We start from the raw sequence: 26,689 nt of genomic DNA, 5'->3' as shown, positions 1-26,689 counted from the left end.
CCCTTCACAGCCCAGTATCAAACATCTGCTTAATTTAAACACAGCTCTGGACTGGTAAATGATGAGCGACCTGCTGGAGGGGTCTGGTCTCCTTAGGAGATAATGTCAAGAGCAGCAATCAGCAGTAGAGAACAATGCTCTCTCCAAAGGAGAACTTATTAATGTCTATTGGAGAGAAGTAGATGATGTGACATCTCCTCTTGCAGCCCCCGAGGAGCTTTCAGGGATGAGAGAACACAGGGAAGGTGGGTAAGGCTTTATTAAGCATAGTACGAATGTACATGCAAATAAGGTAGGGTTGTGTAACTGAGGCAGACTGCCACATCGGCAAACTCTGGCCTAAAACTCTAAACACTTGAAAAAAAGCCTGTCCCAGCCAAGATGCTCACCAATTCCCTTTCTGCTTTACCCTAGACATCATGATGGCATTCTTTGGAAAGGAAGGCCAGGGAAGAGATGTCACCAACAAACCTGGGCCAGAAAAGGTAGAGGGAGATGGGGGATACAGAGCGCTGCTGGGCAGAGGCAAAGATCTCCTGCAGCACTCTGTTGAAAGGGGTCACCTCAGTTTATAGTGAGGACATCACTCTGAATCTCATGGCTCAGCTGGGTTTGGAGGTCGCTCAGTTTCTTCTTCAGGCCAGAGAGCGCAGAGAGAACGATGGTCTCCGGGCGCAGAGAACCGCAGGACTCCACGTTGTAGTAAAACCTGAGGTTACAAGCTGGTGGGTTAAGTCACCATCTGCTCTGTGAGGAGGTGCAAAACCAAAAAGCACCTGCAGAGCAGTTCCAGCCTGTCCTGACCCACTGCAGGGAGATCTGCTGGGAATCCCAGCCACCAGCATCATTCACCTCCCCAGCAGCAACAGCCAGCACTGCCCCTCTGCCATTGTCACACCAATACATGTGGCTTCACAGACTGCAGGAGCACTTCTAAGACTATTTCTGTTCAGGACCATAACCTGCGAGCCAGCACAGAGCCTCACACCAGGGAGTAAGGCTGGCTGCAGGCACCCCTGCAGTGCAAATAACCCAGGAGAGGGGGTATCACCAGCAATCACAGCATGAGACATCCACACGGGTGAAAAAATGTCTGAAGCCATTTTCCGCTGTAGGCTTCATACTCCACCTAGTGCTGCACTGTCCAGCTTGAGAACACAAACTCAGGACAGCCATTCAATACCTCCTGGAGGGGAAAACCTACCAGGTCTGGGCATATCACGACTTAACTCCATCTTTTACCCTGCTTTTCAGAGAACACCAGGTGTCTGGGCTGGCAAACTTCAGCACAGACGAGTACTACTGCACTGACAAAAGCTGACGACATGGACCCTGCTAGTTACCCCATTCTGCAGCTACGGTAGCACATTCAGCTTCCCACCTCTCTGGCTTCCCATTGGGATCGTAGGGAGCCTGAGCATCCTCCTCGTCGATCTCTGAGTACTCACTCTTGGGCCTGGAATCAAAGAGCAGGACAAGTTAGCATAGAGCCCACACTCCAGCCTGGCCCCATGGAGCTCAGGCCCTCAGCAGCACTGCTCAGCCCCAGAGCGAGCACAGGGGCTGATGTCTAGCAGTAATGAAGCATCATGTCCCAGATAAAAGCTCAGTCCCATGCTGCCCTTTCTGGCTCCTCACTAATGTCACACAGGCACCTAGTGGTGCTGGAGGAAGAGGATCAGCCCTGCTCTGCCCCAGTTCAGTAAGCCTGTGGAGGGTACTGTGGCTCCATCCACCTACCCTGGCACAATCTGGCAGGTGCCTAAAGTGAAGGGACAGTGATGTCTGCAAGGACTTTATTTATGGAGAAGCCTGGATGCTGGTTTTGGAGCAATCATCTTTTCTTTCTACTTTTCCCTTGGCCAGGAAAATACGGGAGCACACCAACACTCAGCCTGGGCAGCACAGCTGAGATGGGAAGGTCTGGCCAGCTTGGGCTCAGCAAGAAAAAAGTCTCTGTATTTGACCTCAGCTACATCAGTGAGACCCATCCCATGACCTCCACCTCCACCCTTCTACACATGTCACTACCAAAACCACTGCAATACCTGTGCATCAGCTAGACCAACACATCTTTCTCTCCATTGCATCCCTTGGCTTATAGGACATCATACCAGAGAGACTTTTTGGAAGCATTCCTCCACATAAAAAAAAATTAAAAATCCAAAGCCTTGAGCTATCTGAAAAGCCAGCACAGAAAATTCTGTGCATGCCAAGGTCTCCTGCTGGCCTTCCTCTGCTCCAGCAATAGCAAGCAAGGCTGATCCAAGCACCCTGCCATGAGCTGCCTCAAAACTGCACCTCTTCAACAAATCCTGTCTCTGTAACAAATCCTGTCTCTGTAACTGAGAGAGATAAAGTGTCAACACAGCTGGGTGTGTTCACGTTACTTGCAGAACCACCTATGACCAAAAACAGGGCAGAGGTTTCCACCACAGCTGTTTTGAGAGTCCAGCTGCATGCCAGTGCTCTGCCAACGGCCTCCAAAAGCAACTAGCATGAAAGAACAAACCAAAAGTAACAGCTAGCCTTGGACAGCAGAAGCCTTTGTCTCTGTATTGTCTTCACAGGAATCAGGTGAACTTGGAAAGATGGACATATTATCAGCGAACAGACAGCTCTAATGTCAAGCTTCACAGAATCACAGAAATCATCAGGGTTGGAACGAACCTCTGGAAATCATCCAGTCCAACCCCCTGCTAAGGCAGGGCTGCCTAGAGAAGGTCACACAGGAACCAGGCGGGTTTGGAATGTCTCCACAGAGGAAGACTCCATAACCCACTGGGCAGCCTGTTCCAGGGCTCTGCCACTCTCAATAGGAAGAAGTTCTTCCTCTTGCTGAGGTGAAACTTTCTGTTTTAGTTTATGGCCACTGCTCCTTGTCCTGCTGCTGGGCACCATCCTCCCAAGATACTGATCTACATTGATGAGATGCCCTCTCAGTCTGCTCTTCAGTAGACTAAACAGGCCCAGCTGCTGCAGTCTCTTCTTGTAAGAGAGATGCTCCAGACCCCGCATCATTCTTGTGGCCCCCACTGGACCCTCTCCAGTCGAAATTACAGAATTTTTATAACACCAAATGAAGCCCAAACAGATTTCAAATTCCAACTTGAAATTCCACATCACAGAGATATTTCTGCTTCTCAAGCATCCAACACATCTATCAGACCATCAGCTAAACTGTGGGGAAATTTATCTGCTACAAATCATTTGGAAAAAAAACTATCTTGGAACTTCAAAACTATCCAGCTCCACCCCAAAACTGCTTGTGAAAAAGTACAGGCTGGCACATAAACTCTTGTGACATGCTCCTGTCCACAAAACTGCAGAGCAGCATCCTCCTCCTCCACACCTCACCACAAACAGCCTTTATGGGTTATCCCCCTGACAGCCTGGCCTGTAGCTGGCAGTCCCCAAAATCCAGCTTCAGTCCACATGTACAGTCCATCACTATTAAGGAAAATGCCCACTCCCAGATTTCCAGCACTACCAGCCAGCCTGGTTCCTACTGCAGATCCCAGAGTACCACCCTGACCAAAAGCTGAAGGAACCCAAAACCTAGCACATCCCATCCTCACCCAAACTGACCTAACCGGACCCACGAACATGCCCTGCAGACCCCATCAAAGCCAAGCAGCATTCGTTCCTTCCATCCCAAAAACAGGACTGGGATGGCTGCAAGCAGGTCCCAACCCATTTCACGCATGTTACGGACTCACCCTCATCTCCACCCTCACCAACAAAAGGCTTCTCAAGTCTCCTGAGTGCAAACCTAGCTACACACACAGGATCTCCAGGCCAGCTCCTGAGCAGAAAGCCCCTGGCAGTCAGGCTGAGGTGGAAATCCAGGCTAACTGTGCCTCTGGGAAGCTCATTCACAGATAGCTAACTGAGCAAGAGGCCATGTTCTGCAATCCATATTCTGGGTAATCCCACGTTCTAGGTAGAAGCCCCCAGGCTTAAAATGGACAACATGGAAGTACAACAGCCCACCACCTGCCTGCTACTGCTTGCAGTCATTTGCAGAGGCAAATCTGGCAGCAAGAGGAGGAAGACCCGCTGAACCCCTTCTGCCACTCACCTCCTCTCCAGCTGCAGCTCTGCTTCTGCAGACCCTGCACCAAATCCTGCTCCTGCACCAAGGTCTCTCTGGCTGCTGCCCTGCTGTTACAGCAGCATATCCACCACCCCTAGGCCCTGCTCGCAGCCTGCCTTGGCTAAAGCACCCAGTTCCTCACCCTGCTGCTGGCTCCAGAGTGCTCAATGACAGGATGCCTGCCTGGTGAACACTGGGGTGCAGAGCTCAGGTGTGGGGAGAAAAGCTGATGTGTGGAGCTCTTCACTCGTGGAAAAGTGCTGCTAGGTAAAGTCCTCACTCTGGCCAGTAGAGGCAGGGCAGCAGCTTTCCAAGATCAAAATCATGTCACATTTAGATGTGCTGCAGGATGGTACCTGTGCCGGATGGTATGTCAGAGCAGAGGAAAAGGCCAGAGAGGAAAACCCTGCTGTCAGAGCTCAGGCTCCAGGAGTTAGGGGATGTATGTGGGAGATCAGAGCCACACACTGGGCTTGTGTGGATTTATTCCTTCCTCAGACCTTACCCTAGTCTACATACCACTCATGCAGGGAAGAGCGAGCAGGAACAAGTGGTGGGAAAGAATATGAAAGTGAGGTAAAACAGCAGTGACAGCCCATGAGGGAAGAACAAGAGGTGGCCACAAACCAGTCCACCTTGTATGCAGCTGCAACCAAGAGACTGGCCTTGGTACCTAACACTGGAGCAGAGTCTGTGCAAGGGGAAGTTACAGGCACGCTCATGGTCAGTTGCTGACCCAAATTATCTTTCCCAGTCCCTCCAAGACATACCACTCCTCTGGTTTGGGGTACACGGTGTGCCTCAGCGCATTGTCTGGGTCGTACTCAAAGGCGACACCGGCCGTGGGATTCCACTTGGCATGCTCCTTGCCAAAGCCCTTCTTGGCATAGGCTCGCAGCCTCAGCTCCTGGCCCTTACGCAGCTTCACAATGAGGATGTCTGCAGAAAAGCACAAGCATGTTGGAGTAGGCTGCAGAGGAGAAAAGAGTGTGCAGGATCACACTAGGGCAAAGGATCACAATTCCTTCTTAGTCCCCAGGAAGACGCCACCATCCAATTCAATCGCCTGGATTCTCAGAGGGGCTCTTCTGTGTCCCCAGAGTATCTAGGACACATTCTGCTAAGTAAAATAAGAGATGCACAGTCCCCAGCCAACAGCAGACAGCACATCACTTTGCATCTTCGCCATCTCCAAGCTCTCACAAGAGACAGAAGCACCCTCTGACACAGACTTTGGTTTTGGGGATAGTCTTGAAGTGTCATTAAGACAAACTGCTAAGCCCAGTGATGCTGGGTTCTCTTCACCAATCTTACCATTACTCTACGGTTACACAGCTACTAAAGGAAGAATGAAAGAACCTGAAAGAAAAACTCATGCCCTCCTCCAGCTCTTCCTCCCTGTGAAAACTGCTTACCATCCTGCTCCACATAGTCGTTGGGGTCATTGTCTCTGCTCCGAGATGTTACCTGCAGAAGAACAACAAAAGCAAGTGAATTACGGCAAGATCAGCTTTCCTCCCCACATCAAGTAGCAGTTGCCTACAAAAGTTGAAGACTGCAGAAACCCATTCCGGAGTGACTTACAAGGCCAAATCCAGCCCTCCATATTTAATAGAAATTGGGACAATTCAGTCAGCTGCAGCTACATATGTAACACCCATCTCCAGCAGCCTGGGTGGCTGCTTTCCCTGCCAGGATGGAGTGCTCCAGCCTAGCTGCTTGGTTTTGACAAGCACCCATGACTGCTGGTAGTGACACATGGCACTCACTGCACTCAACCAAAGCGAGCAAGGCACAGTGGGCTACAGCTAGGCTTTAACCAGGCAGGCATTGTCACCAGCCCCAGGCTGAGGTGACATCCAACTCTGGCATCGATAGTGTCTTAAAACATGCCCCTTTGAACTTGTTCTGGTTTTGGTTCCACCAGTCCTACTCAAGGCAACTGAGCAAAAGCAGTCTGGCAGCTGTGCCCTGGCACAGGCTCCTCACACCTTGCTGTGCCAAGAATTAAGAACCAGAGGACCAGAGGCCTTGGGGTTGCTGCCATGCCTTTGAAGAGGCTGCTCCTGTCAGAGCTCTGGCACAAGCGGGTGGGAAGCTGCAGTGATACAGCAGCAAGACACAAGCACATATGCTCCAAGTGTTTCAGACAAGATCAAGGAGCAACACTAGAGCATCCCAAGACTTTGGGATGACGGGTATGGGATGAAACTTTAACAAGGCCATGCTGCTTTGACAAGCCATAGGACAGCAAGTGGAGGACAACGAAGTGAAGAAAAGGAGGGCACTGACACACACTGCTGTCTCTACAGATATTCATGCTTTGCTCTCCCACTGCAGTTTAAGTGGGGCTTTAGGCAACATGAAACATGCTCAAAGGCTGTGCTTTGTCCACATCCCAAGAATCTGCCTCAACAGGAACATAGAGAGGGCACTCAACGACAAGCAGAGGGATTGCACTGACCGGAATGACCCGGGGGTTGTTCGAGATGAGATCACGGGATGTGACGTGACGAGTCTGGTCTTCATTACACCGGACGTCCAGGGTGAACTCCACAGAGCACTCTGGGCAGAACTCATCACATGTGCAATCCTGGAACACATGGATCAAGACCTTTATGCGAAACCTCTTCCAGCAAGAAATCAGAAGTGCTTCCCATCAGATCAGACACCCACCACCATCAAAATAAGCACCCCCATTTTGCTTGACTCACTCTAGAATACTGCATCTTATCCACAATATCATCACTAGTGAGTGGGATGAGACCTATAGGAAAAAGGAAATTGCGGCACTGTCCAAGTGAGGCCACAGGAGCACTGATCCTCCTGCCAACATGGCTGGAGGAACAGCAGCCTCCCAAGAAAGATGCTCCAGTGTTCCTATACTGATTTCATTCATGACCTTTGCCTTGCTGCACATCCTCCCTGCACCAGCACTCACCCAGCCTGTGTGCAATGAATTCATCATGGAGCACAGAGGAGTTGGCATCTATCTGCACCCAGTCGATGGCTGCAGAGGAGAAAGTCACAAGCAGATCAAGAGAAAGCTTAGGGGAGATATTGTAACAGTCTTCCAACACCTGAAGAAGCTACAAGAAACCTCAAGAGGGTCTTTTCGAGAAAGGCCTGTAGGGACAGGACAAGGGGGAATGGCTTTAACCTGACAGAGAGGAGACTGAGATGAGCTCTTAGGCAGAAGTTCTTCCCTGTGAGGGTGCTGAGGCCCTGGCACAAGTTGCCCAGAGAAGCTGTGGCTGCCCCATCCCTGGCAGTGTTCAAGGCCAGGTTGGACGGGGCTTGGAGCAACCTGCTCTAGTGGAAGGTGTCCCTGCCCGTGGCAGGGGTTGGAACTGGATGAGCTTTAAGGTCCCTTCCAACAAAAAACAGTCTGGGATTCTATGAAAATTTCTGTGTGAAAAAAGCTGAGGGTTTTGTGAGGGCACAAAAACCACTGTGGAGGTTGCAGGAAAACTGAGGCAGCCTCTGGTAACACACAGAACCGTCTAAACACAGATGAAGTGAGCTAGAAGCAGGTTGGAGCTGCAGGAGGAAAAGGGAATCAGTAAGAATGACGGGCCAGCAGCCCATAGGCCTGACTGCAGTAGGCGGTACCTATGATAGGGACTTCTGCGATGAACACTCTCCGAATGGAATTCGCCACCCTGAGGGGAAAAAACACCCGTGATCAGGCATGAAGGGCCGCGGAGCTTCGCAGCGCTCCGGCTCGTCTGCGGAGCCGCCGAACTACGCTTCACCTCGGAGGCACCGAGAGGCCCGCACCGGAAGCACGGCAGGACCTGTGCGGGCCTCCCCCCGGGCCCGGTTCCTCCCCCTGTCCCGCCCGCGCGGCGCTCACGCCAGGTCCGTGTTCTCGATGATGAACTTGACGTTCTCGTCCGTGAGCTCCGTGATGCGCACCGTGGGCTGGTTGGCGTACGGCATGGCTGCTCCCGCCCGCCGCCAGGCCCAGCACGCCCCGCTCCCGTCGGTGCGCGCCCAAAAAGAGTCCGTGTTACGCTGCAGAGTGACTTTATTGGTGCCGGGGAAGGGCCGGACCCGCCCCCCTGCCGCCGGGTCTCTCTTCACCGGCGCTGGTTCAGCCCCGCCAGGTTCTTGATCTGCGGGGCAGAAGGAGAAGCGGGTTCAGTGCTGCTATCCCGGGGCGACGCCGCTCTCCCCAGGGCACGAAGGGTCCTGCCCGGCCCCGGAGGTTTCAGCGCTGCTGGGCAGCAAGTCTGGCTCCAGAAGAGCCGCCTAAGCTGGGTGAGGAGAGGAAGACAGCTGCTGCCTGGGGCGAAAGGCACCTTCTGTGAACAGGGGTGAACGCAAAAGTGTGGGGGAGAAAGATCACCATGGATCCAGCCACGGGCATCCTCTGACATGAACTTGTTCCCCAGGCCAGGAGGTTTCAGCTTGGCTGTATTTCACTGTGAGGGTGCTGAGGCCCTGGCACAGGTTGCCCAGAGAAGCTGTGGCTGCCCCATCCCTGGCAGTGTTCAAGGCCAGGTTGGACGGGGCTTGGAGCAACCTGGTCTAGTGGAAGGTGTTCCCATGGCAGAAACTGGATGAGTTTTAAGGTCCCTTCCAACACAAACCACTCTGCTGACTATTTTTGCAGCCACACAGACTCTGACAATGAATTTAAGTTTCTGAGGGACTCAGCTTGCTTGTCCATTTTGCAGAGACCTGGAGAGCTAAGTGTACCTGTCCAGCTGTGTACTCACTCCTCCTGTGCCGCACTCTTGGACATAGTATGTTCTGTTAAGGACTTGTGGCCTGTAACAATTAATGTACTGGGATGATTTTGCCCTAAACCAAATTGCTTGTAATCCCCCCATCAGAAGCAGCCCAGTTCCTCCTGTTCATCTGCACAGTGGATCTGCTGATACACAAGAGCACACATAGAGCTTGGGAATGTCTCTAGTGGAGGGTCCTTTTAGCACACACAGGTGTGAAAGCAGGGAGAGGCTGAGAAACACTGAAGATGTGAAATGATTCCACCGTAACTGCAGCGGGAAGGAGGTGGGAGAAATTCTTGGGAACTGTTTCATACAGTAAAAATTATTTCTAGTTTATGTTCCAGCCTGTTTGTCTTGTAGTGGTAAATTAGAATGGATTTCTGATACAAAGAAATCACTTTGCTGCTAAATGCAATGCGAGTTGCCTAAGAATAGAATCACAGGGAGGCCCTGAAGCCCTTCAAAACCATTCCTGGGTACAAGAAGGATTGTTTTGTATCCCAGAGGAAAAGCAGCTTCCTCTACATGGACACAAAGCAGTCCAGGATGCTACCAAAAATTAAAAGGATTCTTGGAAGCACACTGCAGTCAACTGGAACAGCTTGGGGAAGTCACCCCGCTGTGGCCTGGGGACAGATGCCACCTCCCAAGTGTCCACGGGGGCACAGGCCTTCCATCAAGATCTCCAGGGCAGGCACTGGCAGAGGAAGAGATCTCTTGAGAAGTGATGTAGAACAACTGTATTTATTCTGATCACTTGTCTCTCATCCCTAAAGCTCACCCTGCAGCTTCAGACTTAATTTTTCATGCTCTATTACAAGTTATTTCACGCAAAACAGTGAACTAACACCAAACTACCCAGAAAATCATCCTTATTTGTAGTTATGAAAGATTATTCATTTTCATGCTGTGCTCTAGATTTGGGAGGAAAAACATGCTGAAATTCAGCATGGAAAAGTAGAGAAATAATTCTGCCCTTACAGCCCTGCATTACTTACAGTAACTGCAGCTCCCATCAGGCCCTGGACAACTGCTTCTCCTGTTGACCGTACCTAGAAGACACAAGGATAACGCCAACCACCTTTTGCTTCCTTTTGTAGTTACACTTGTAGACACCGAAGTACGGAGATGTAGTGCACAATAAACATGTATTTACTACAGAAAGGTTTTGACAGAAGCCAAGCACAGCACACAAGTGATAGCCAGAGATAAGAAACATGGAAGACATTTCCTGGGAATATATGTCTCCAAACCATAAGGCCAGTCTGACAAAGAAGGCATGTAATTTTACTAGGAAATACATGTCATTTTACTAGAAAATACCTTCTTACTAGAGGATTTATTGCATTTATGCAACCGCCCCTCAGTGCAAGGTGGTCTCTCTGCAGCTGCATGGTCTGTGTAATTGGGAAGACAGGTATGTTTGCAGGTGTATCTGGGGAGAAGGGGGATGCTGCATGTGTACCCTGGCCGTAACGTTACCTGATCAGCTGCCTTGCCCATGCTCATGGCATCAGCTACTCTGTTTTCCAGGAAGCGCCAAGTCTCCTCGAAGTCAGGGGATGAATCCTGCAGCATCACCAGTTCAGTGGTGTTGTAGATGCCAGTGAGCACAGCTCGACGGGTGTACCAGTTAAACTACAAGGGCAGGGAACGAGAGAGAGGGGAAGGTGTGACCTGAATGCAGATCAAGGATATAGCCCATGAAAGCAGCCTGGAGAATGGCAAAGGAAAACAGCATTCCAACTGCACATTCTCTTCCCCACTTAACGTGTGTCTCTATTATGCAGTAGGCCACCAGCCAACACAAACATCTGATAGCACAGCTGTTCCTGTAGCACCAGAGGTCAAGTATGGCACCTAAAACTGCTGAACAAGATGTCCAGCACCTGCTGCTGGCTGCAAGGAATCCTCTCTTCCCTGTGAGTCTGTGTGCACCACGCCCATCTTTGCTTTACACATACCTAGTAGGCAGTGCAAAAATCTGAGGTGAGAAACAGCTATACTGAGTGCTGAGCTACAGTTTGTACCAGACATAAGCATGAAGAAAGGGAACAAACAGGGGACAGAACTGTGCAAGACATCACACAGAGATACACCTTTCCCAAATCCTATCATTGAAATGCCAGTACTGCCTGCTGACTCACTAAATGCATCAGCACATTGCTAGCAGCAGTGCCGCTGGATGTGTTACAACAGGTTACACAATGCGAAGAGGCACAAATAACTCCAACTCTTCAGTCTTTCCAGTTGCACTTGAACCGCTGGTAGACAACATACATAACCGCATTTTAAAACGAGGCTTCCACTTAATTTGCTGCTATTACCTAGAAAAAATACTGGCTTTTCCATTCATGACTACAAAGGCCTTGTTTTTGAAAACAAGCTGGATGGAAAGCTCAGCACTGCCTGCACCACAATGAGGGGAAAAACTTGAAGAATGCTGCCACTTGCAGCTGCATCTCTAAAGTGCCCAAGACCAAATGCTTTCTGTTGATTTCTACTTCTGCTCTGAAAAACCCACCCAAAGAGGTCTCTGAGGCACTGGCATACTCTACTGAGCTCCTGGCGTGATGAAGAGGCGTCCACCACAATTGACGCTAAACCCTCTTACTGGGAAAGGAGGAGGGGGCTGACCACCACAGCTTCCCAAAGGAAACTCATGTAACTGGCACAAAGGTGCCAACAAAAAGGCAAACTTTAGAACCTCTCCTAATCCCTGTGTCTGTGAGGAGATATCTGCTCAGTGCAGACACCAACTGACACATCAACTGGACTTTCATAACCCAAAAGGGACTTGCAGTTCCTGATGCAGCCACAGTCTTTCACATCTCTTCTGGTTTATTCCTTTAATTTTTCTATCATCTTATTTATTTTTCACTGCAGTAGCTTCTCTTTTAGACACAGATAAAAGCAGCTTATTAAAGTACTATATTAACATGGTTCATTCAGCTTTTCCCATTTTTCCCTTCATCTGTATGAATTAAAGTAATTTATTAATTGCTTTAATTAAGGTTATAATTTTCTTTCAATTCCTGCCAGAAAGATGAAAGTTTTAATAAGCTGATGGTATTTTTGGGTAGGTTCTTTAAAAGTTTTCAAGTCAAATCTGCAAATGCTACTGCTGGTGGAAGAGACATGTGACAGAGACACACTGCTCATGCACTGAATACAGATCAAGGTTTAGGCTCAGAATCACAAGAATTTTGTCTAAGAAGGTAAAGACCTTTAATTTGCACTAATCTCATGGGTACTAGTTTGCATTCAGTCCTATTGGCGCTTAAAACTCGTTGGAAAGGACCCTTGGGTGCTCCTGCAAATGTCTTTCTCATTCAACAAGGGGATCATTTCAAGAGAGACATGGCCCAACGCCTGCTTCAACCCATCAATTTGCTCAGGTGCTGAGGGGTAGCACCAGCCAGTCTGCAAAGCACCAGGACTTACGTCTGTGGACTGGTCTCCAGCATACTGCCAGATATCATCAATCATGCTGGTGAGGAGGTTAAGGCTGGAAGGGATGTTGCGCGGGAGCAACAGGATGCTCAGAGCCTGCAAAGGAAACACAGATAAATGGGAGAGATGAAGAAAGAAGGATATAACATTAAGGCAGATCAACAATGTTCTGTTATCTTTGCCCTGGTGCTGTTGACTTGCCTCCAGCTCCCAGTGACAAGTCCTCCCTGCTCTTTTCAGCTTTCCAAGTGGCAGGATTTGTGGGGGATATGTGTTGGAACACGGCAGCAGCTGAGCTCAAGCCTTAGCCTGAGCTGGAACTCCATGCCCCCTGCTCAGCAAGAACCCCACTATGCTGTCTCTCCCAAGCTGCCTCTCCAACCATGGAAACAGCACAGCCTGAACTGACTCGCACTTGCACTGTGCCCCATGGGCAGAGAGTCAAATTTCTCATTTCTCTGAATTTGACTTTGAACTCAAAGCAGCCACCAAAAGCAGAACACCCACTCGTAATGGCCCTACTGGGATCCTGCAGTCTTTAAACATAGTAGCACAAGACCAGGAGAGTCGTAAACCACCCACATCCCTCACAAGACAAGTTATGCTAATCTGGAACAAACCCATGAATTCTGTCTTCTCTCTCTGTAAGAATGCTTGATGCAGCTGCCCAGAAGCCAGCAGTGATTCTGGACAAGAGGTTGACTTTGCACCAGTCTCTGCAGCCCATGGTTGGGAACTCCTTGCTTGTTACTGTGGCCACAATTCAATTCCCTTCCCACCCTAGAAAGAGCAGCTTGAGAATTAAATCTGAAGTTTGAAGCCTGGAGCCCTCTCAATTCACAGATCTACTCTCAGATTGTCAAGGTTTTGTCATTTGCATGCTGGGCAGGCAGTTTCCTGTGGCAAAGCAGGAGTTCCGTGTTCCCAAGTGTCAGGTGATATGGGTGCAGCCAGAATAACGCTGCAAGGAGCCTGACTTGCAGTGACACTGGAACAGGACTGAGCAGACATGGCTCATCCCCTGGGATCCCAGATGGTGCATAATGGAGCAGTTTGCTTTACCAGAGCTGCAAGAAATTGTTGTTCTAAGGACACCTTTAACTGCTTCGTGCCAAGGCTGTTCTCCTCTTGAAGGCTACAAATCATGTGAAGCCAGTGAGGGTTTCATTTACAACCCTTAACTACTCTGGTGGAGAGACTATGTTGAAGGTCACAGAGTGTTTAAAATACAAATGAAAAAGGAGACAATCTTGATATTCATTTTATACCTGGGGCCAGTTCTCAATATATGGAATCAGCATCCTCAGTCTGGCTTCCACAGCATCCTTCAGGAACTGATCTGTAGGCTTCTTTCTGGGTAAGGAAAAACCCCAAATGTGAAGAACATCCAAATTAAGCTCAATTCTGAACCTGAAAGATCAATCGCTTGCCTGCCTCAGCAGTAGATATGCGAAGTATTATGTATCCTTCATGCCTTTGGTACAACTGTGTGAGGATGGTTTTATTTGGCTAAATTAATTTTTAACTTAAAGTATCAGTGTCCCAGAAGGCCTCTCTGTCTATCCAGTCCCTTTGGCAGAGTTTGCTAAGGAAGATGTCTTTTCATAGCCAATACTCACTCTGCTTCGCCCAACTGCACTAGCTTTTGTTCCTGCTCCAGCAGCTCAGACAGCTTGGTGTTGCACTCAGACACAAAGTGCAGGATCAGGTCACTGCCATCACTGTGAAACATCCCTGCAGCAGCAACAGAGAGACCCAGGCTCTGTAGGGAAGAAAGGAGAAGCACAGAACAGGTCATATACTGCTAAGCAGGATCCAGCTGTGAAAAGTGTTGTATTTCTTTTGTGAACAAAGTTATATGAATTTAAACAAAACAACGCTGCATTAAAAAGTACTTCCTGTACGTTTTCCTTTCTTTAGGATTACTACTTTACATTGTGCCTTACTATAAACTCTTGACAAGGTTATCCTGTAGTAGCTGGGCCGCATTCCATTTGCTGGCTGGGCTGCATCACCCAAGAGTATGTGGGGGAAGCATGCAGGCCTGGCTGTCTGGACTTAAGCTTCATCCAGTTTTCAACTGGTTTGTTGCTTCTCTCCCACATACCTTGGCTCCCTCTGCAATGGCTTCTGCAGTCCAGCCATGTTCAGGCACAAACTCCAGCGCTGCTGTGAGGATTCGGTGCTGCAGCTGCTCCTCGCTCTCATAGTCCTCAGACTCCTGGCCGCCCTGGCCAGTGTAACTATGAGAAGGTATTGTTACAGTGAGGGAATGTCACCATCAAACACCAGCAACCTGGACTCTGTTACTCGCTGATACTGCTGTGTGCTGGCACGCTTTTGAGGTCTGCTTAGTATAATTCTCACCTCCCACTGTAAAATCCTTTCCTTTCCAGGAAAAGGATTCTTAATGAACCTTTGCCATAAGAGAAGAGAAAAATACAGGAGGGCTCAATCTAGGTGCCTGCATGGAGATCACTCAGCCTCAGATTACCCCTCCTTTAAAAAACCAAGCTAAACTATAAGCTTGTCCAAAAGGGACTCTACAGTTACAGGAATATGGACAATATTGTCCATATTTTGTACGGATTTACACAAAAATCCAGGAGTGAAGGCTTTCATTTTGCAGACCAGAGAGGCTCCCTCTTGAGAGCAAATTACATCCTGTCTCCACATCGGACAGTGGAATTTGCACTGTCTCAGCAAATCAGCTCTCCAGTTGCTGCAGTCTGAGGCTTCATTAACTCTGGATCTCATTGTCTCCAAGCTTCAATGCAAGGAAATCAAATCCTATTGGAAGGACAGCACTAGAAATAGCTAGTGAGTTACCTGGGACGATGGCCTTGACATTCCTGCTCAGGCTGGTGATCAGCTGGATGTGAATCGAACTGATGCTGAGAAGACGCTGCCAGTGGCTCTTTCTTCTGCTCATCGAAGACTCTCCTCAGCACAGCTGAGGCCTGGAGAGCACGCTGCGGTGGGTAGAGCTGGCACTGGAGTGCTGAAAGGGAAGCCAAGATTCAAATGTCTCTTTCCAGTATTAGGAAGCACAGAAAATTAAGATAAAGCAGAGAGCTGTGGTAAACCCAGCTGGAAAGAACAGAAATGTGTAGAAAGCGTCTTTTTACACTTCTGAGAAGCATCCCTCTCAGCTGCACTCATGCTTACTTGGTGAAAATAAAGTGAAAATGTTCTGTGAGGAAAAGAACTGTGCAGATGGCACATATAGCAAACAGAAAGTAGTTTCCCAGTCTTGGACTGGAAACCAGGCACACAAACAAGCCCTCGCTGCCCTGCAGCATGCCCGCTCTCTTTCTTGGTCCCTGACAAAGGGGAAGAATGAGAGGAGTTAAGAGAAAGGCACTGACCCCTGAGCCTGGGACAAGAGGCAGGTAATATCCCAGAGAATGAGCAATGTTAACAGACACAACCGAGATCACGACGCGTGTTTCTCAGGTGACTCAAAGGTCACAGAGCTCTTCATTACGGCTGCTCTGTGGAAAATTGTAACTGAACTCCAATAAGCTTGGGTTGCACAGCCCACACTTAACCATCACCAAATTTCTCCTCAACCCCACCTCCAGTCCCCTTGAACTCCTTGTGCAGTTTCAGGGCCTGGAAGGTGCAAGAGGCTTCACTCCCCAAACATACCCCTGCGGCAGCTTATGTGTCTCCAGCCTGCCTGACCAGGGTCCACAGACACCAGCCTCAGGCAGGATCAGATCTAAGCCTGGGGTTGGGATTGAGCCTGGCGTTGGGGTTGAGGCTGAGGCTGAGGCTGAGGCTGGGCCTGAGCCTGGGCCTGGCGCAACTACGCAGCCCCGTACCGCCCGCTAGCGGCGCGCTCCTCTGCCCTTCACGTCACCTTCCCTTCCCAGCCCCGCCCCGCCCCGCCCCGCCGCCTGGCCCGGGCCTCGGCCCCGGCCCCGGCCCCGGCCCCGGCCCAGTCACGGTGGCACGAGGACGATCACGCCGCCTCCCCACCCATCCAGCCGCGCTCCCCCCAGCCCCTCACCGGCGCGGCCCCGACAAAGCCGCCAGCCCGCTAGCCGTAGGCCTCTCGCCGCCGCCATCTTGGAAGCGGGCAGCAGCGCGATTACGTCACGGCGCCGGGACGCGGCTGTGACGACGTCAGACCGGGATGACGCGACGCGACACGAGACGAGACGAGTCGAGTCGAGGTGAGGCGAGGCGAGTTGTGCGGGGCTCGGGGATGGGGATTGGGGACGGGGATTGGGGATTGGGGACGGGAACAGGGACTCGGACTCCTACTCCTGCTTGGAGGCCGAAATTACCGGTTTTCCCCTTAAAAAGGGTTCCTGGAGGCCGCGCTTCGGGCGGCCGCTGGAGGCGTGTGGGATGGAGGGGGTGTGTGTCAGGGAATTCCTGTGTGACATTCCTTCGCGACGTTCCCTTCTGTATCTTGTTTTTTAATCTGTTGAAGCTCGCAACCGCCAATGTTATTTGCAGCCCTCTCCTTGCCCTGTGTTGGGCAGTGGTGTTCCTCAAGGGCTGGTCAATGTGTGTGGAGTTCAGATAAGGTCCTTTTTATGCTGGGCCCAGCCCTTGGGCCTCTTCCAGGCGTGGCACAGGGTGGTGTAAGGTGGGGGTCCTCCTCGGTGTGGTAGGTGGGCTCGTGTTGCTGTTGATGGACTTTGGACTCTGGACTGGTATTGAAAGGTCACAACCTGCTGTTGTGAGAGGAAGGTGTGTCTTTGGATTCAGCTTTGCCGCGTTACTCTAACAGCTTTTGTATCTTTTGAGGTTTTTGGCCATCTTCCTAGGAAAGATGACATTTTAGTGGGGTTAATATGTGTGGTTACTAGTGTTACTGGCTTAGTTAGTTAGTGTTAGTTGCTTAACTTGTTAATGGCTTAGTTAGCTCGTTAGTGTTACTAGTTGCTTAGCTGGTGTTGCATATGTGTGCAAGGCCAACTGGGAGGTGCTAAAACCAGCAGCTCATATCCGAGATCTTCCATTCCTTAATTGGTTGGTGTTGTGGGCTGCATTAGCACAAATTCCTACTAGAATGGGTCAGACAAGGTGCTGAGTTGTCCTGTTCTGAACATGTTTGCAGTTTCCAGGACAGAGGGGTCCACCACACATAGAGCCAAAGAAACCATGGATCAAAATCCACTCCACACCTGACTGCAGGCAACTGCGTTGAATCTAGCACAGGGTACCCATATGCTATGCTTTCACGACAACATGGTGGCAGTAAGACACTACTCAGAGTGTGTAATGTAATGGTTTCTGGTGAGGACTTTACTTAACAACAGGCTGTTCCAGAGCAAGCATGTGGCTTGTAGCTGATTGAAGGTATATTGAGCAGCTGGTGTGCTCACTTGTGCTCCCTATTCTCTGTGCTTGTGTTAAATGAGAAGGAAAACAGGTTTGTATTGGAGACGCAGAGTGAAAGAGACTCGGTGATTGTTCCTGTAGCTGGTGCTGCTATACGTACAGGTGATTATGACACTGCTAGAGAGTGGATTTTCAGCAGGCTCTGTCAAGAGTGCAATTTTTTATAAAATACTGGTGCACACAGGTTTCTCAAAGCTGTTACTTTCTGTTCCCCTGACATGCTGTTTCCCTCTGCAGTTGCTCACACAGTGCCACCCGTGAGTTGAGAGTCTCAATCTGGAAAGCTGGGAAGGCTGACAATTGTTTTTATTTTTTTCTTTTCCCCTCATGTACTGCAGAGGCAGATTCTGCTAGGTCATGTCTCTCCTGAGTGCGAGAGACAAGGCAGTGTTTAATGTCAAATGGAAACCATGCTGAGGCACATAGACCCTAAAGGGGCAATTGATGACAGCCGGTGTGGCTTCATTAAGGACAAATTGTGCCTGGCCAATTTGGTGGCCTTCTGTGATGGACCGCAGCACTTGTGGATAAGGGAAAAGTGACTAACATCATCTGTGTGGACTTGTACAGTTCAACACTGTCTCACACAACACCCTTGTCTCTAAACTGGAGACACATGGTATTGATGGATAGACCACCTGGTGAATTGGCTGGGTGGTCGCACTCAGAGAATTGTGATCAATGGCTCAATGTCCAAGTGGAGATTGGTGACAAGTGGTGTCCCTTGGGGGTCGTAGTTCAACAACTTTGTCGGTGACATGGACAGTGGGATCGAGCACCCTCAGCAAGTTTGTGGTGACACTCAGCTGTGTGGTGTGGCTGACACACTGGAGGAAAGGGATGAGATCCAGAGGGACCTGGATAGGTTGGAGAGGTGGGACCATGAGAACCTCATGGAGTTAAGCAAACCCAAGTGCAAAGTCTCCCCTGCGTCAGGGCAATCCCAAGCATGGCTACAGGTTGTGGGAAACTGGATGGAGCAGTCCTGAGGAGAAGGACTTGGGGGTGCTGGATGATGAAAAGCTCCCAATGACCCGGCTTCAGTGTATGCTTGAGCCCAGATCCCCCCGATGTGCTGGGCTGCATCCCCAGAGCATGAGCAGCAGGTCAAGGGAGGGGATTCTCCCTCTCTGCTGTGCTCTGGGGAGATCCCCCTTCAGTCCTGTGTCCAGCTCCGGGGCAACAACACAAGAGGAACATGGAGCGAGTCCAGAGGAGGCCACAGAGATGCTGCAAGGGCTGGAGCAGCTCTGCTCTGGAGACAGGCTGAGAGAGCTGGGCTGGTTCAGCCTGGAGAAGAGAAGGCTCCTTAAGGGGAGACCTTAGGTCAGCTCCAGTGCCTAAAGGGGCTACAAGAAACCTGGAGAGGGGCTTTGGACAAGGGCCTGTAGGGACAGGACAAGGGGGAATGGCTTTAACCTGACAGAGGGGAGATTGAGATGAGATATTAGGAAGAAGTTCTTTCTTGTGAGGGTGGTGAGGCCCTGGCACAGGTTGCCCAGAGAAGCTGTGGCTGCCCCATCCCTGGCAGTGTTCAAGGCCAGGCTGGATGGGGCTTGCAGCAACCCGATCGAGTGGAAGGTGTCCCTGCCTGTGGCAGGGGGTTGGACTGGATGAGCTTTGAGGTCTCTTCCGACCCAAACCAGTCTGAGATTCTGTGATGAAAAAGTTGTCACTAGTCTGGAAATCCAGAAATTCCATCCAGAGAGACCTTGACATGCTTGTGAGGTGGGCTGATGCCAACCTTATGAAGTTTAACCATGCTAAGTGCAAGGTCCTACACCTGGATCGGGCCAATCCCAGGCACAGCTACAGATTGGGCAGAGAAGAGATTCAGAGCAGCCCTGCGGAGAAGGACTTGAGGGTGTTGGTCAGTGAGAAAATGAACATGAGCCGGCTTCAGTGTGTGCTTGCAGCCCAGAAAGCCAACCGTATCCTGGGCTGCATCAAAAGGAATGGGACCAGCAGGTCGAAGGAGGTGATCCTGCCCCTCTACTCTGCTCTCATGAGACCTCACTTGGAGTATTGTGTGCAATTCTGGTGTCCTCAACATAAAAAGGACATGGAACTGTTGGAACAAATCCAGAGGAGGCCACAAGGATGATCAGGGGACTGGAGCACCTCCCGTAAGAAGACAGGCTGAGAAAGTTGGGGCTGTTCAGCCTGGAGAAGAGAAGGCTGCTTGGAGACCTCATCGCAGCCTTGCAGTATCTGAAGGGGGGCTATAGGGATGCTGGGGAGGGACTCTTCATTAGGGACTGTAGTGACAGGACAAGGGGTAATGGGTTCAAACTTAAACAGGGGAAGTTTAGATTGGATATAAGGAAGAAGTTCTTTACTGTGAGGGTGGTGAGGCAGTGGAATGGGTTGCCCAGGGAAGTTGTGAATGCTCCATCCCTGGTGGTGTTCAAGGCTGGGTTGGATGAAGCCTTGGGTGACATGGTTTAGTGTGAGATGTCCCTGCCCATGGCAGGGGGGTTGGAACTAGATGATCTTAAGGTCCTTTCCAACCCTAACTATTCTATGATTCTAAATCCTGTGTATGTCTCTATTAAAATCTTTAAGGAAAGCAAGTTTTTTGTTGTTATTTAGTTTGGTTTGAGGGCCTTTTTGGGGTTTGGTTTGGATTGTTTTTAGGCATGGCCTGCAGTTGCCCTGCAAACTAGCCTCTTAACTGGAGAGAAACTGAATTATGCGTTTAAGTGTAGCTATTTCTGAATGTCATATTAATGCTCAGCTTGGGGGAAATCTACTGCTTGTCTCCAGAAAATAATCTCCATTTACTAAAAGAAGTCAATATTCTGTGATTAAGTCAGTCCACAGATGTTCATGCTGAGCTTGACAATAACCCTTCCTCTGTGCTCCTCCCCTGACCCATCCTCTCTCTATTGCTGTCAGGTTTGCTTCTGCTGTGGACATGGGGGAGTACAGAGTCACGCCAGGCCAGCGCGTGGCCATCATCTGGGATAGCTCCTCGCCCGTTGAAGCCCTGAAGGATTTGGTGGATAAAATTCAGGCACTGGTGGGAGCTGGTAATCGCGTGTCTGTGGAAAATGTCAACCATCTGTCTCAGTGTAAGGATTAGCTTCATTTTTCACCCTTTCATTAAAGGGAGAGGGTGCTTCTGTTGTGTGAGCTGACATCTCTGGGGTCCCAAAGCAAGAGGGACATGGAGCTGTTGCAGTGAGTCCAGAGGAGGCCATGGAGATGCTGCAAGGGCTGGAGCAGCTCTGCTCTGGAGACAGGCTGAGAGAGCTGGGCTGGTTCAGCCTGGAGAAGAGAAGGCTCCTTAAGGGGAGACCTTAGGTCAGCTCCAGTGCCTAAAGGGGCTACAAGAAACCTGGAGAAGGGCTTTGGACAAGGACCTGTAGGGACAGGACAAGGGGGAATGGCTTTAACCTGACAGAGAGGAGATTGAGATGAGATATTAGGAAGAAGTTCTTTCTTGTGAGGGTGGTGAGGCCCTGGCACAGGTTGCCCAGAGAAGCTGTGGCTGCCCCATCCCTGGCAGCGTTCAAGGCCAGGCTGGATGGGGCTTGGAGCCACCTAATCTAGTGGAAGGTGTTCCAGTCCATGGCAGGGGCATTGGAACTGAATGTGCCATAAGCTCCCTTCCAACCCAAACTAGTCTGGGATTCTCTTTTCTTCTGTGATTTGTAAGTCAGCACTCAGAACAACAATACTGCTAACTCTTACCACCAGCAGTTCAGCAAAGGAAGTGATACACCCTAGTCTTGCTTTCTATGGTGTCTTTAATCAGTTGTTGCTGTTGTACACAAGCATGGGGGATGAGGAGGGAGGTGGAACTGATGTGTTAAGCAAAGCTGTGTGTGTAAATATGTAAAATTGTACCATCTTCCCCTTTCTTGTTTTTCAGCTGCTCACAAGGAGTCCAGTTTTGACATGATTCTCTCTGGCATGGTACCAGGCAGTACAGCACAGCACAGTGCCGAGGTGCTGGCAGAAATAGCCCGTATACTGAAGCCAGGGGGCTGTGTCCTCCTGAAAGAACTGGTGGTTACGGAATCAGGTGAGAGAATCCACATCATCCTTGCTTTCCTGGCAACATAGTAATTCTTGTGAGGATTACACTGAAATGGAAGGATAGGAACCCTGACTGACCTTCAGCGGTGTTCACTCTCTTGACACACTAACTTGAATAGTAAGGCATTTATCCTGTGTTTAAGCTGGTAGCCATCCAAGATATTTGCAGTCACTCTTCCCCTATGAAAATCCTAAAATGGTTTGGAAAGGACCTTAAAGCTCATCAAGTCCAACCCCCCTGCCACGGGCAGGGACACCTTCCGCTAGACCAAGGTTGCTCCAAGCCCCATCCAACCTGGGTTTGAATACTGCCAGGGGTGGGGTGTTGATAGAAATTGCTGATAGACTTGATCCTAAACTACCTTGAAAAGGCATGTGATGTTAAATAGGTGCAGATGTTGTGTTTCCAAGGAGCTTCTGAAGTGATTTTAAAAACAGGTGACAAATGCCAGGAGAGGCTGCCCCAGAAGCCAGCTGAGAAATAGGTATTCAGAAAAGGTACAAGTGTTTGGGCTTAAGTTTTAAGAGTAAAACCAGAGCATGTGCCAAGGGGCAGTGAGGGGAGCACAAGAGGAGGTGAACACAAGATTATTTTTCTGTCTTGTAATTGACCTGCATTCAACTTTGCTGGCACAGGGAGCTGGTTCACAGTGGAAGTGAGAACTAACACGCCATATGGTAAGAAGACAAGCATCTGTGCTGATGACATTTGCACTGGCACAATCTGCAGTGCTGAAAAGGGTGGTGTGAGTGGCAGCAGAAACATCTTCTTCAGCTTGGGAAGATTTGCCAATGTTTTGGAGCTAGCAGTGGCTCTGTGGTGCAAGTGGTACCTTAGGGGTAGGGTGGAAGACTTCCGGACACAACTAAGAATGTGCAGATCTGGAGGAGATGAGGGTTTCTTTTTTCCAGAGTCAGGCTGGGATTTGGTAGGCTAGCAATAAAGAGTAAGTGGGACTACTCAGAGAGGGTGAATGGATTCTGTTCAGCACAATGCTGTGCTCCAGCAAATAAACCTGTAATGAGTTTCTGAAACAGTGAATGTGTAGGAGCTTTTGCCTGCAAGAACAAGGCTCTTGACTGTTCCTTCTGAGTGAAATGTTCATTTAGGAGTCCAAAAACCTCTTGAGTTGTTCACTTTAATATGTAAAAATATTTGGGGGGAATGTTGTTTGCGTTTTGGGGTGGGTTTTTATCCTTTTTTTGATGAGCATTAATTGGGTTGAAGAAGGTTCAGGCACATATAGAACAGATCTGAAGCTAGAACAGCTTTGTCACACAGGCTACTACTTTAATGAACAAGCTGCTTACATTCTTCTGGTTTGCTCCTATTGTCAGCCAGAAAAGGCCTAGTTTTAAAGCAGAGGTTTGGCTTTGAGCAGTTCCTTCTAAAGCTCTTGCTCTTCCAGGTTTCTCAGTGACCTCTATTCTTTTTCTTCCCTTTCTTGCTTTTGTATCTTCCAGGAAACAACAGCAGAATCAAGACAGCATCTGAACTCCTCACAGCTCTGACTCTGTCTGGGTTGGTGGAAGTGAAGGAGGTATGTATGTACTGACCACTTCCAGAAAGTCCCTTGTGATGTACATAGTGATTCCTGGGGACTTGCTGGGTCACAAGGTGTTTAGCTACCCTGGTTTACTGTAAATGTGCTTGGGCACTGCCTGCCACAGACATTAGTTATAGCAAAGGTAGTGGTTTTCTTTAGGACTGAAAATAATGATTGTCTGTGTTCACTGGGAATGCTGGACTGGGGCTTGTGCAGTGTGGTAACCTAAAATTTTACATTGCAGCTGCAAAAGGAAGCATTGACCCCAGAGGAGGCTCAGTCAGTCAAAGAGCATTTGGGTTACCAAAGCAATGATCTACTCATTGTTCAGATAGAAGGCAAAAAGCCTAATTTTGAAGTGGGATCCTCAAGTCAGCTCAAACTTTCCTTTGCCAAGAAACCTGGTGCTTCAGGTAAGGAGTGGTGAGTGCTACATTTCTGATTGCCTGCAAGCACCCCTTGGAAGAGGGAGACAGCTCACCCCAGGAGTGCTACAGTAAAAACCTGTGAAGTGGGGCTTTCCAAAATTTTTTCAGCTATTTTCTGGGAGTAGACAGGGCAAAGGCAGGAGTAACTACTATTTCTTCCTTTGTTTTGGCTCCAGGAAAGCCCTCTGTGGACCCAACCACTGCCAAGCTGTGGACACTCTCTGCCAATGATATGAATGATGAAGAGATGGTTGGTATCTGGTGTAGTCTGTGAGGCTTTGCTGCTGTTCCTTCTCTCTCCTCTTTCCTATTCTAAATAGTTTCAGTCATGCCTTTTGAGAAGCTTTACAACTTACGAGGCATGAAAGCATCCCTAGGGCAAAATACCTCATATGTGAGGTCTTGAAAGCCCAGAGGTGTGGTGAGGGTAGAGGGGAGACAGAGGAAAGGGGACACAGCTACAGCACTTTAGTGTTAGTGCTACAGAGAGCACCATTTCTTTGGACATAATACAGCAATGGCATTCCCTGCTGACAAATCAGTTTTCTGCATGTTCTCTTTCATTGTGTTTTGAGGATCTTTTGGACCCTGATGAGCTGTTGGACTCAGAGGATTTGAAAAAGCCAGATCCGTTGTCTCTCAGAGCTCCATCCTGCAAAGAAATGGGCAAGAAGAAAGCCTGCAAGAACTGGTCAGTGTTGGAATTAGCATATTGGTGAACCTTTCAACTGTAACATTAAACCCTCAGAGCTGGATGGGTTTTAAAACATTGTGGGCAATTTGCTGTACTTCAGAGCATAATTCTCTTGGTTCATAACTTTTCTTAATTATTTTAATGTAAATCCAAATGCAGTGAGAGTTGACTAGCTGCCCCAAAGCTGCTACAAATTACCACACTGATGTGATCAACTGCCTTCCTGAGAGTGGCTACACTGTTTGTGCAGCCTTGACTAAACCCCTGGTTTCTTAGATCTGAAGAAGAAAGAGCACACATAGCAAATGCCATACAGCCATTTCCTACTCGGTTTAAAGGTGAGGAGTGTGCTTCAACACTTTTTACACAAACTGTGGTGTTGAGGAATAAAGTGAAGGGCAGGAGAGTCCCAGTGTCAGCTGTGTTGTGTGACAGAGCGAGGGCTGTTGCATGTGAGTAGGAGTGGAAGAAGTGTTGGTGACTCACAACCTTTAAACAGAAATGTGCAGGTGACTTCTGTATTTTTCTACAGCACGTGTGGCCTGGCTGAAGAACTGGAACAGGAGAAAAACAGCACACAGCCCAAATCTGCCTGTGGAAATGTAAATAGTAATTTTTGTTTCTATGCTTTGCAGGGCATGATCTCTATCTAAGAACTGTGTTTATTGAGTGCTCCCTAGGCTAGCGTACCGCTCCCAAACACTGCTTGTGCTGCTTCTGCCATTGCCCACACACTCTGCATCACTGCACCTGTCCCTGTGGGAGTCAGAATGAACAGTGAACCTTCACCTCCCTGCTCCTGTGCTCACAGGGCAGGTTACCTTGTGGGAGGGAGGCAGGGGGGATTTGGGGGCTGCCCCAGCCCAATATGCAGCCATGCCTTTGCACACTGGCTGGAGGGAATTTTGCACAATGCCCTGCGCAGTTCTGCTAACAAGACATGCCTTGGGAAGAGGGTAGAAGGGAGGTGTTTTCTGTGCTGATATGCTGAGGAGCTGGAAAAGCCATATTCCAGGGGAAGAGAACTGAAAGTTACTGCTGGTTACAGAAGGTGCCTTTGTTTCTCTTGAAAGTGCTACCTGGGGGATGCATTCCGCTGTGCCAGCTGCCCTTACCGGGGGATGCCAGCCTTCAAGCCTGGGGAGAAGATCCTCCTGAAAGAGAACCAGCTCCATGATGCCTAACCAAGACATCTCTGGATATCCCATGAATGACTCCTCTGCTCTTTCATCAGTCTGAGGTTCTTCCTGCAGTCCTCCTCATCCTCTCAGACTCATGCTTTCCAGCCAATACTTCTTGTGGGAAGGGCACTGTGGGCACTGACACTGCTGTGAGCTCATCACTTGTAGTCAGCTTTGGGATACCTTAATAATCTTTGGTGACAAGTGGCCTCATGTATTAGACTTCAGCATGTTATGCTTTGTTTTAGCTAGCTCGATTTCATACTGGGACCCTGATCATCACAGCATGTCCCCCCAGCAGACAGAAGTAGAGTCAAGTGTCAGACTGTGTGTGTGTGGCATGACTGTACTTCCCCATGCCCATGTTGTACAGCTTTAATTTGTCCTTATTTTCCCTGATGAATCAGCAGTTCTGGCTCACTCTCAGGATGGCACTGGGCTCCTGCTCTCTTTGAAATGTGAACCTGCAGTTCCTTGCCCTGTGAAGGTGGCTCAGTAGCTCCTGGTACAAGCCAGGAACAGGAAGTGCATTGAGCAGCATGTTCTCTGAGCAGCCTGTGTGAAGTGTGGCAGGCACAATGAATTTCCATTTGTTTTGGGAGCCTAACCCCATCCATTTCCATCAAAATGACAAAGGCTAAATCCTACTGAGAAAACTCCTGTCCTTAAAGCATGGAGCAGGTAAAATAAGATCTGCCTGGTCCTCTCACACCTTTCTATCCAGCTAAACTGATAACACAAGAGCAATCTGAGCCTGCTGCCTCTCTCTGTGGCTACCGAGTCAGTTACCTACAGTGTCCAATGGGCAAGAACACAGCAGTAATTAACTTATAGACTATCTGCTCCCACGCAGCAAGATACTGAGAACTATTTATTTGTGTGATCAGTGAAGCACCCACGAGGTGCAGGGTGAGGGACTGCTCTGTCTGGGCTGCTCACCCAGAGCGGGAGAGGAGGAAAACCCAATGCTGGTGTCTCTGGGGGTTTGCTTTGTTGGGAGCTCTTGCTCTACAGGATGTGAGTGCTTCTTGTGCTGCCTGAGTTACACACTAATCTCCAGAGGGAGCTGAGATGAAAGGCTATGCTGTTCTTGAAATAAAAGTGACTGATAGTAAAATGTTTATTTTCAGACTAGTGGCTGGGGCA

General features: G+C 49.4%; 3 protein-coding genes across 11 annotated transcripts; 1 reads left to right on the top strand and 2 right to left on the bottom strand.

Moving 5' to 3' along the window:
- Positions 1–247: 247 nt before the first annotated feature.
- Positions 248–8,175, bottom strand: POLR2C (RNA polymerase II subunit C). 3 transcript variants are annotated; one of them, XM_080637526.1, is made up of 9 exons: positions 7,953–8,175; positions 7,709–7,758; positions 7,038–7,106; positions 6,811–6,863; positions 6,561–6,689; positions 5,512–5,563; positions 4,867–5,035; positions 1,382–1,456; positions 248–709 (listed from the first exon to the last, which is right to left on the bottom strand). In XM_080637526.1, the coding sequence occupies exons 1-9, from the start codon at positions 8,036–8,038 to the stop codon at positions 565–567; spliced, it is 828 nt and encodes a 275-aa protein (XP_080493652.1). In that variant the 5' UTR covers positions 8,039–8,175; the 3' UTR covers positions 248–564. The 3 variants fall into 3 exon arrangements, with proteins under 3 accessions (XP_080493652.1, XP_080493651.1, XP_080493650.1); XM_080637525.1 differs by lacking the exons at positions 6,811–6,863; positions 7,953–8,175 and adding an exon at positions 7,852–7,913 and having other exon boundaries at positions 248–722; positions 1,344–1,456; XM_080637524.1 differs by lacking the exons at positions 6,811–6,863; positions 7,953–8,175 and having other exon boundaries at positions 248–722; positions 1,344–1,456; positions 7,038–7,941.
- COQ9 (coenzyme Q9) lies at positions 8,042–16,422 on the bottom strand. 4 transcript variants are annotated; one of them, XM_080637520.1, is made up of 10 exons: positions 16,304–16,422; positions 15,118–15,289; positions 14,396–14,531; positions 13,908–14,050; positions 13,557–13,641; positions 12,280–12,384; positions 10,318–10,473; positions 10,159–10,232; positions 9,834–9,887; positions 8,080–8,214 (listed from the first exon to the last, which is right to left on the bottom strand). In XM_080637520.1, exons 1-9 carry the CDS (start codon positions 16,359–16,361, stop codon positions 9,851–9,853), a joined length of 966 nt encoding a protein of 321 aa, XP_080493646.1. In that variant the 5' UTR covers positions 16,362–16,422; the 3' UTR covers positions 8,080–8,214; positions 9,834–9,850. The 4 variants fall into 4 exon arrangements, with proteins under 4 accessions (XP_080493648.1, XP_080493646.1, XP_080493647.1 ...); XM_080637521.1 differs by lacking the exon at positions 8,080–8,214 and adding an exon at positions 8,240–9,532; XM_080637522.1 differs by lacking the exon at positions 10,159–10,232 and having other exon boundaries at positions 8,042–8,214.
- On the top strand, positions 16,184–26,674 carry CIAPIN1 (cytokine induced apoptosis inhibitor 1). 4 transcript variants are annotated; one of them, XM_080637518.1, is made up of 10 exons: positions 16,184–16,469; positions 20,548–20,723; positions 21,527–21,679; positions 22,330–22,371; positions 23,158–23,234; positions 23,485–23,653; positions 23,845–23,918; positions 24,244–24,359; positions 24,895–24,964; positions 25,436–26,674. In XM_080637518.1, the coding sequence occupies exons 2-10, from the start codon at positions 20,567–20,569 to the stop codon at positions 25,544–25,546; spliced, it is 969 nt and encodes a 322-aa protein (XP_080493644.1). In that variant the 5' UTR covers positions 16,184–16,469; positions 20,548–20,566; the 3' UTR covers positions 25,547–26,674. The 4 variants fall into 4 exon arrangements, with proteins under 4 accessions (XP_080493644.1, XP_080493645.1, XP_080493642.1 ...); XM_080637516.1 differs by lacking the exon at positions 16,184–16,469 and adding an exon at positions 19,756–19,775; XM_080637519.1 differs by lacking the exon at positions 20,548–20,723 and having other exon boundaries at positions 16,345–16,469.
- The last annotated feature ends 15 nt before the right edge of the window (positions 26,675–26,689 follow it).

This window comes from Psittacula echo (assembly GCF_963264785.1).
Source record: "Psittacula echo genome assembly, chromosome: Z".
Lineage (NCBI taxonomy): Eukaryota > Metazoa > Chordata > Aves > Psittaciformes > Psittacidae > Psittacula > Psittacula echo.
Note: the sequence above shows the minus strand (reverse complement) of the source record. Positions and strands in the feature narration are given on the sequence as shown.